At 39.1% G+C, this 9,548-nt stretch overlaps 1 protein-coding gene across 1 annotated transcript; it reads left to right on the top strand.

The window, feature by feature from the left end:
• Positions 1–576: 576 nt before the first annotated feature.
• LOC143785474 (gamma-crystallin 2) lies at positions 577–2,415 on the top strand. The gene is made up of 3 exons (XM_077274363.1): positions 577–614; positions 787–1,029; positions 2,063–2,415. The coding sequence occupies exons 1-3, from the start codon at positions 606–608 to the stop codon at positions 2,336–2,338; spliced, it is 528 nt and encodes a 175-aa protein (XP_077130478.1). The 5' UTR covers positions 577–605; the 3' UTR covers positions 2,339–2,415.
• Positions 2,416–9,548: the final 7,133 nt, after the last annotated feature.

Here is a 9,548-nt window from a genome sequence, read left to right on the forward strand (position 1 = left end):
CAGAATGAGGAATAAAAATGATGGATGGAAAGTATTGTGAACAGCAACAATCTCATAGTCAGCATCACTATTCTAGTTGTCTGACATAACCTTACAGGAAGCAAGTCAATAAGATCTGTAAGAATTCATTACAATTTACCTGAAAATGTAACAATCAGAGCATTCCTGGTAAAATCATTAAGAAATATGACAACAGCCTAGGAATACTAAAGTCTGATTGGTTATTAAAATTATATATATTTTTTTCTATAAATATATTAATTTATATATCAGATATTTGAAATGTAACTATTAAATGCTGTAGCATTTTAACTGCAGTATAACAGCTTAAAATCCATTAGAGATCATATTGTGCAAAGGTTTTAAAAACTGGAATAAAAATGCATAAACATGAAATCATTTGTTCCACTAGTATGTTAAATAATTTATTTTTATCAATTGTCCCAACTAGAGTCAAGTTACAGAGTTGAAAGTAAATTTCCCTGACTGCACAGAAAATGTTTCCCTTTGTTAAAATTCTGCAGATCGAGCATGTATAGTGATGTATATAAGAGCTGCAAAGCAGTGCACTAGGTACTGGGAGCGGCATCCACACTCCGGCTATAATGGGAAAGGTAAAAAATAGGCTGAAAATGCTTTACTTTTTAACAGTTCAATAATTATATTTAGCAACTTTTTTTCCCTTCTAAATGATATACTGATAATTCAACTTTAAAAAAAAACATGATAAATTTAATCAACATTTAATTAATTTTTATATGCTCAAAGTTTTTCTGTTTAATTTAGATCATCTTCTTTGAGGACAGGAACTTCCAGGGCCGCTGCTATGAGTGCAGCGGGGACTGTGCTGACCTCCATTCCTACTTCAGTCGTTGTAATTCTATCCGAGTAGATAGTGGCTGCTGGATGCTGTATGAGCGTCCTAACTATTTGGGTCACCAATATTTCCTTAAGAAGGGAGAATATCCTGACTATCAGCAATGGATGGGATTCAGTGACTCTATCAGGTCTTGCCGAGTTATATCACAGGTAGATCTTTATATGATATGGTACATGTTTTGTATTTAGGCTATACAATTTTGTAACTTTAATTAAAGGGATTCTGTCACCTGAATTTGGAGGGAACAATTTTCAGTCATATGGGCGGGGTTTTCGGGTGTTTGATTCACCCTTTCCTTACCCGCTGGCTGCATGCTGGCTGCAATATTGGATTGAAGTTCATTCTCTGTCCTCCGTAGTACATGCCTGCACAAGGCAATCTTATCTTACGCAGGCATGTACTATGGAGGACAGAGAATGAACTTCAATCCAATATTGCGGCCAGCATCCAGCCAGCGGGTAAGGAAAGGGTGAATCAAACACCCGAAAACCCCGCCCATATGACCCAAAACTGGTCCCGCCAAATTCAGGTGACAGGTTCCCTTTAAGGGCAGACTAGATGGACCATGTGGTCTTTTGATCCAAACAATATATATTTCTTTGTTACATCTTCTATATTTAATTTCATGGATAAAATATAATTAAACAAATAAAAATAAGCCATTAAGAATACAAGTGACTATCCATCCATCTAAAAAAAAAAAGTTGAAGGAAGCACTCCAAAAGTCCAAAGTATAGTGGTTTATTGAATCATCATGTCAGGGCGATGTTTCGTTCCAAGTGTGGAACTTTTTCAAGCTTGAAACAAAACATTGCCCCTACATGATGTGTCACTAAACCACTATACTTTGGACTTTTAGATTGCTGCCTTCATCTGTTTTTAGATTCAATGTGATTTGGTTTTGCCTTGTAGGCTTTGTACCCATTGACAATTGTTTCCCTTCATAGTGCTGCAGCTATGTTTTGCTATCTATCTATCTATCTATCTATCTATCTATCTATCTATCTATCTATCTATCTATCTATCTATCTACCTAGCTTATCTTTCTATCTGTCTTTCTATCTATCTATCTATCTATCTATCTATCTATCTATCTATCTATCTATCTGTTAAATATCTGTAAAACAGAACATACATTTAAAATTAATGAGTTAATTGAATATTCAATTTCTTCTATTGCAGCAAAGAGGACCCCACAAACTGAAGATTTATGAGAAAGAAGAGTTTAGAGGGCAAATGCTTGAAGTTTTAGAAGATTGTCCTTCTGTCTTTGAGATCTTCAAGAACCATGATATCAACTCTTGTAATGTGCTTGATGGTCAGTGGATCTTTTATGAGCAGCCCAACTATCGGGGAAAACAATATTTTCTGAAACCTGGAGAATATAGACGTTTCAGTGATTGGGGATCCCTCAATGCAAAAGTGAGTTCCTTTAGAAGAGTGCTGGACATCTGCTAAAATGACTGACACTGAAAAAGAAAATATATTTCCTCTTCAAATCTAATAAAAAGGAAACTTTCTGAAACTAATAAGAATGTGCTTCTTTTATTTATACTGCGGGAACTTAGATGTTGTATATAACCACATTTTTGGGATCTACATTTTGGCTCCCAGATCTAGTAGCAGTTGGAGGAATACCTCATAAATGATAAATTCTTAGGACGGATAAATGCCACAAAGCATCCAGAAATCACACAATACCTAGATAAAGTATATAAATAGCCAATTAAATTATTCACATGAAGTTACCATGTAAACAGACATTACAGATCCAAGATATATACACATAAGACAGAAATCACAAGGTATGTAATAAATAAAATCAAATGTTACAGAGTAACAAACTAAAGGATACTGTAAATCAAACAAGAGAAATAAGTGCACTGCTAGCAAGACATTAAATCTAAGAAGAAATTGACGTAACCTAAAAGGCAAAAGTGCTTGTTTGAAGAACAATTAGCGTGTCCATGCGTATTGTTGGTTTGACAGCTTCATCAGGGGATACCCATGCAGACAATGAGGCAACACAAAATCTCCATATAGATATCGTCTATGGTCGAAGTTGAACTCAGGAAGCAAATAACAAATAACCAACTATACAGGTGTGATATTAATGAAGATGTGCTGTTATAGGAAGATTAAGAAAGGTGAGTGTCTTCAGTGTACAAAGGGTACTCAAAGCAAAATCTACTAATAATTTGCCAAGTAAGGAAACAAAGAGAATCTAGGACACATTCTTAAGGAACCCCAAACGTATAGTGCAATAGAACTGGCAACTGTAACACTGAACAGTGAGGTCAGAGAGATAGAACAAAACTAGTAATATTCCGAGGACCAATAGAGTGAAGCATACTGAGTAAGAGTTGGTAATCAGTAGTGCCAAACACAGCAGAAAAAAAACAATAAATATCAGTTGCCTTTACAAATCAAACTTTCATAAGGTCAGTAAATGGAAAGTCCCAGATTCAGCATTATTTCTAACTTTTTTTGGCAAATGTTTGGATTGTAGATGTCATGGGGTTACCATGACAGTGTAGGGCACAAAGACCGCAGCGTCTGATTGCTCTGACTCCGGTGCTGAGAAACACTTCTCCATTATTTAAAATGTGTTTATTTCTTCTGGGAAAAGAGTGGTTAATCGGCCATGTTGGAAATCCCTGTGCTCACAGCTGTGCTAAGTTAGCCACTCCTTTTCCCTTTATAATTTGGGCTCTGTTACTATTCTTTGTCAGAGCTAGCATTTGCTTCATGGCTAATGGAGGGAGATGAGCACATATGAGAAGGAGAGTTGAAGGAGTTTTTAGTGACTGTTGCTTGGTTTGTATGTGTAAAACACTAAGGTGGAACAATATAAGGTCACCAACATAGTATTTAAACCCAGATAGGGTATATTCAGTACAGAAAAACTGGGACCAAGGGCAGGAACATATAGGACCACTGCCTAAATTAATCAACAACCAAAGGAAAAAGAAGCAGCATAAAGTCCAGATAAATATGTAAACAAGCTTTATTAACAATTTATTACAGGTTTAAAATGAGCAGAGGGAAGTGGTCCCCGTGCTGTTGCGTGCTGAGTCCCTCTGCTCATTTTAAACCTGTAATAAATTGTTAATAAAGCTTGTTTACATATTTATCTGGACTTTATGCTGCTTCTTTTTCCTTTGGTTGTTGATTGGTTTGTATGTGTAGTAATTCCATATCCTTCTCTGTTTTTGTTTATTCTCCTACCTTCACACCCAGGTGCATTCCTCTGTTACATGTGGGTGATTATTTATATGCCTGGAGTTTTCTGCTAACCCTTGTTTGTGTTGCCTTGTTTGTAGGGTTGGTGTACTACAATGCAGAGTAGCCATCCCTCTTCCCTGGGTGGGGGAGGAGAATAGACAGAGGACTAACTTAGAGGATAAGGCAAGGGCGGAGGCCACGGCATCTTTGTCATCTGCAGAATCCCAGGGAGCAGGGTGAGCTAGGGCACCCCCTAGTGTTATGGACAGGGAAGGTGCCCCTGTTCCTGGGTCACCCGACAGCTGTGTCATGACAGAAGGCAGTTTTATTCTTGTGCCAAGTTCATTATGGCTTTTTAACCATTTTTGTAGTAGATTCCTTAGTTCTTTTCACTTTTTTGTGGTTTGCTAAAAAATATGGGCTTGGTTTTTCACATCCAGATTTTTCAATTAAATTATCATTTAAGACTTTTCAAATAGTTGCAAACTTCTTGTGCAATGATACTACAGTACCTTTGTGGAGTAAAACAAAATTGTCTTAGATTTTTGTCTACTTGAAGGCTACATTGTTCTATAGCTTATTGATAGGATCAGGTATCATTTCACAATAAAAAGTTGCAAATGAGGAAAAAAAAGCATAATTTAAAATAACATTTCATCAACCATCATGCTCAGTTTTGATGAACGTGGCACAGAGTGCTCAAGCAAAACAAAGAAATAGGAAATTGACTTTAAAAATCAATTGATAAATCAGGGCTGCAAGTTGTAGCAACAGGTTGCATAAGTCAAGCCTCCAGAAGAGCTATATAAATGGCAGGAACAGTCTGTAATTCCTTAAGGCTATGTGCACACGTTGCGGATTTGTGTGCCGATTTTTCCACACCGTTTTTGCAAAATCCGCAAGTAAAACGCGCTGAGTTTTATTTGCGGATTTACTGTGGATTTACTGCAGACTTCCAGCGGTTTTTGTGCGGATTCCAGCTGCGGTTTTACACCTGCGGATTCCTATTGAGGAACAGGTGTAAACCGCTGCGAAATCCGCACAAAGAATTGACATGCTATGGAAAATACAATGCAGCGTTTCTGCGCGGTATTTTCCGCACCATGGGCATTGCGGATTTTGTTTTCCATAGGTTTACATGGTACTGTAAACTGCATGGAAAACAGCTGCGAATCTGCAGCAGTCAATCCGCTGCAGATCCGCAGCCAAATCTGCAACATGTGCACATAGCCTAATAAAGTCAGTAAAGGTGAATGGTTTTAAGATTACATGGTGGGAATTCATTGTCAATATATTCATCCCTCCAAAAGTCATGCACCTCTTCCAAAATGGCCTTTGGTCAGTAGACGGTTGCACTATAATTACTACTTTTTTCTTAAATTTTAACAAACTAAAGATGATTAAAAAGGAACTTTTAAAATTATTGAAATAAATGCAGAAGAAAACATCATGCAGCACATTTTTACCATTTAGGAAATAATCTGAGAGTAGCATAATATAGGGCATAAGAGCCTGAATCCAGGGATGTGTCACTTATTAGGTGGTGTGTTGTAGTTTCAATACAAACAGTGTATCAGCAGGAGATTAACATTACAGGACTACAGCTCAGGTGACCAGCAGTCAGTCTAATCTGTGTAACTCTGCCCCACCACTGAGTAGCAGCTTCCTGACACTGCACAGTGTACACAGGAAGCTGCTAGTCAGGGTATACACAGAGCAGAAGACTTAAGCCCCCGTCACACATAGTGAGATCGCTAGCAAGATCGCTGCTGAGTCACAAGTTTTGTGACGCAACAGCGACCTCAGTAGCGATCTCGCTATGTGTGACACGTACCAGCGACCAGGCCCCTGCTGCGAGATCGCTGGTCGTGTCGGAATGGCCTGGGCCGTTTTTTGGTCGTTGAGGTCCCGCTGACATCGCTGAATCGGTGTGTGTGACACCGATCCAGCGATGTCTTCACTGGTAACCAGGGTAAACATCGGGTTACTAAGCGCAGGGCCGCGCTTAGTAACCCGATGTTTACCCTGGTTACCAGCGTAAATGTAAAAAAAACCAAACAGTACATACTCACCATCTGATGTCCGTCAGGTCCCTTGCCGTCTGCTTCCTGTTCTGACTGAGTGCCGCCGTACAGTGAGAGCACAGCACAGCAGTGACGTCACCGCTGTGCTGTACTTTCACTTTCACTTTGTGGCGCTCAGTCAGTGTGGGAAGCAGACGGCAAGGGACCTGACGGACATCAGATGGTGAGTATGTACTGTTTGTTTTTTTTTACATTTACGCTGGTAACCAGGGTAAACATCGGGTTACTAAGCGCGGCCCTGCGCTTAGTAACCCGATGTTTACCCTGGTTACCCGGGTGCTGCAGGGGGACTTCGGCATCGTTGAAGACAGTTTCAACAATGCCGAAGTCGTTCCCCTGATCGTTGGTCGCTGGAGAGAGCTGTCTGTGTGACAGCTCCCCAGCAACCACACAACGACTTACCAACGATCACGGCCAGGTCGTATCGCTGGTCGTGATCGTTGGTAAATCGCTATGTGAGACGGGGCCTTTAGCTGGACTACATCTACATTAGACAAAGCTGGTATTCTATGAAAGCTACACCTAGCTGCCAAATAGGTGATACATCCCTGGAATCAAGCTTTCCTGCCTTATGTTATGGTGCTTTCCGATTATAAAGCAAGAACCTGCTGAAAGGAATTTGCAGAAGTAATAAAATACTTTAGTGAGCAAGACAAGAGCAGGTCAATAAGGAAAAAGTAATTTACAGCAATCCAGTAATTTATCTCTTTATTAACCATGGAATTTCCCATTTTTGCACTTTCATTTTTTCCTCCCCCGCTTCCAAGAGACTTTATTGTTCTGTCGAAATAGCCAAAAGAGGGCTTGCTTTCTGCCAGACAAAATGAGGTTTTGAATGATATTCTATATTTTATGATATAATGTACTAGAAACCATAAAGAACAATTCTAGTGCAATAAAATGGTGAAAAAATAATACATTTTCACCAACAATTTTTGGGGTTTGTTTTTATGGTGATCATTTTACAGTAAAAAATAACCAGGAAACACAATTTTATAGATGAGTACAATTACGACAATAGCAAACTTGTCCAGATTTTTTATGAAGTTGCTGGTGGAAAAAAAAACAGAAATTTGTATAAAAAAATGCTATGTTGACATTTTCTGAGACACATAACTTTTTTATTTTCCTTTCCATGCAGATGTTTGAGGGGTTGTGACTTTGCACATTGAGATAAACATTTTTATTGCTACTGTTTTGGGATAAATATGATGATTTGATTTTTCATTACTAGGGTTGATCGAATAGCTTCGGATACGTGCTTATTTGAATAGCTACTGAACAGCATCGGTAACTTGGATACCTGGAGTAACCGGTGTGTGACATCACAACACTTGCATGGAGAGCCCAATAAACAGCAGCTCATTCCCCAGTGGTCTCAGCCTGGATGGTCAAATCTAGGCACCGTCCAGGTTGAAAACTGATTATCCCCAGACATGGATTACAGCGTGGGATAAGGGATATGGCTGTTCATTATTTTTGTTAAATTACATGAGATAAGGGCTTCAACGGAATGGGCATTAAGTGAGTACAACTGATGTTGTTATTTTTAAATAAAAATGGAAAAGTGTGTTTTGTTTTTATTTTCAAATAAAGGACTTTATTCTGGCTGTATCTTTATTTACAATATAACTATAGGATTAGTAATGGATAGGTGTCTTACAGATGCCTCTCCATTACTAAGCAGTGGGCTTGATGGTACCGGACAATACAAAGGAGACATCGCCCTCAATCTGAATCCAACTTGCCACTGCAACAGGGCAAGTGGGAAGAGGGCAAAGTGCCAGTATTGGCCTTTTCTGGGCGGCTGCTATTTTTACGTCAGGGAGAACAATATCCATGGCCCATTACCAGCCTGAGAATACCAGCCCCTAGCTGTCTGCTTTAGTTTGGCTGGTTGTAAAAAATGGGGTGACTCACACCATTTTTTTAAGTTATTTATTTAAATAATTAGAAAAAACAGCATGGGGACCTCTCTATTCTTGATAACCAACCTTGTTAACGCTAACAGCTAAGAGTTGCAACCCGCAGCTGTAAGTTTTTCCTGGCTGGTTATCAAAAATACAGGGAAACCCAAGCCACTTTTTTTTTTTTTTAATTATTTATGTAGAGCGAGGGTGCTGGCTGATGATTACTCCCATCAGCCGTCGCTTGCTTTTGCTGTTATTTGCGGCAGTTGTTGTAGGCTGATAGAAGTAGTAGTCCCAACAGCAGACATCAATGACCAGAGGTAAACGTTTTACCTCCGATCACAGCTGCGGGCTCACACTGTCATTTGATTTTATCACCAGAAGCAGTGTTTGTGCAGTGTTATGCAAATGACAGCGTGGCAATCACTGGATGTTCCGGCCCCTATGAAACAATGGATACTGGAAGCCTGTGCTAGCATTTATTCTGCGGTGTGGCTATCAGTGTGTCAAGAATGGGAGAAGAGGGTTGCATTGACAATCCAACACAATGGGCAGCACTTTGAACACATTATATAAGTGGTTATAAACTTGTAAAGAACTCATGAAAGAATAAAGTTACACTAAAACCAAGCACAACATTGTTTTTTTTGTGAAATTCTCAATAAGTTTGATGAGTCACATGACCCTCTTCCCATTGGAAAAAATAAAGTTGGATCCAAAATGTCCGACTTCAAAATGGCCACCATGGTCACCACTCATCTTGAAAAGTTTTCCCCCTCCCATATACTAATGTGACACAAACAGGAAGTTGATATCACCAACCTTCCCATTTTATTTAGATGTATCCATATAAATGGCCCACCCTGTATATTTATTTACTTTATTCTATCTATCTCTCTGTGAAATATAAAGGCATATACTGTATTTATAAATATATATATATATATATATATATATATATATATATATATATATATATATATTTACAGCACAGACCAAAAGTTTGGACACACCTTCTCATTTAAAGATTATTCTGTATTTTCATGAATATGAAAATTGTACATTCACACTGAGGGCATCAAAACTATGAATTAACACGTGGAATTATATACTTAACAAAAAAGTGTGAAACAACTGAAATTATGTCTTAGGCTACTTTCACACTAGCATCGTGCACTGCACGTCGCTATGCGTCGTTTGGTTGAAAAAACGCGTCCTGCAAAAGTGCTTGCAGGATGCGTTTTTTCACCATTGATTTGCATTAGCGTCGCATTGCGACGCTTTGCCACACGTCGCAACCGTCGTGCGACGGTTGCGCCGTGTTGTGGCGGACCGTCGGCTGCAAAAAACGTTACATGTAACGTTTTTTGCTGCCGACGGACCGCCATTTCCGACTGCGCATGCGTGGCCAGGACTCCGCCCCCACCTCCCTGCACCTCACAATGGGGG

The sequence above is a fragment of the Ranitomeya variabilis genome, chromosome 7 (genome assembly GCF_051348905.1).
Source record: "Ranitomeya variabilis isolate aRanVar5 chromosome 7, aRanVar5.hap1, whole genome shotgun sequence".
NCBI classification, from domain to species: domain Eukaryota; kingdom Metazoa; phylum Chordata; class Amphibia; order Anura; family Dendrobatidae; genus Ranitomeya; species Ranitomeya variabilis.

What these genes read in the sequence shown, in the direction of transcription:
- LOC143785474 (XM_077274363.1), top strand. An exon ending in CTTGCCGAGTTATATCACAG is followed by an intron (nt 1,030 to 2,062) that starts GTAGATCTTTAT and finishes CTTCTATTGCAG; the next exon opens with CAAAGAGGACCCCACAAACT.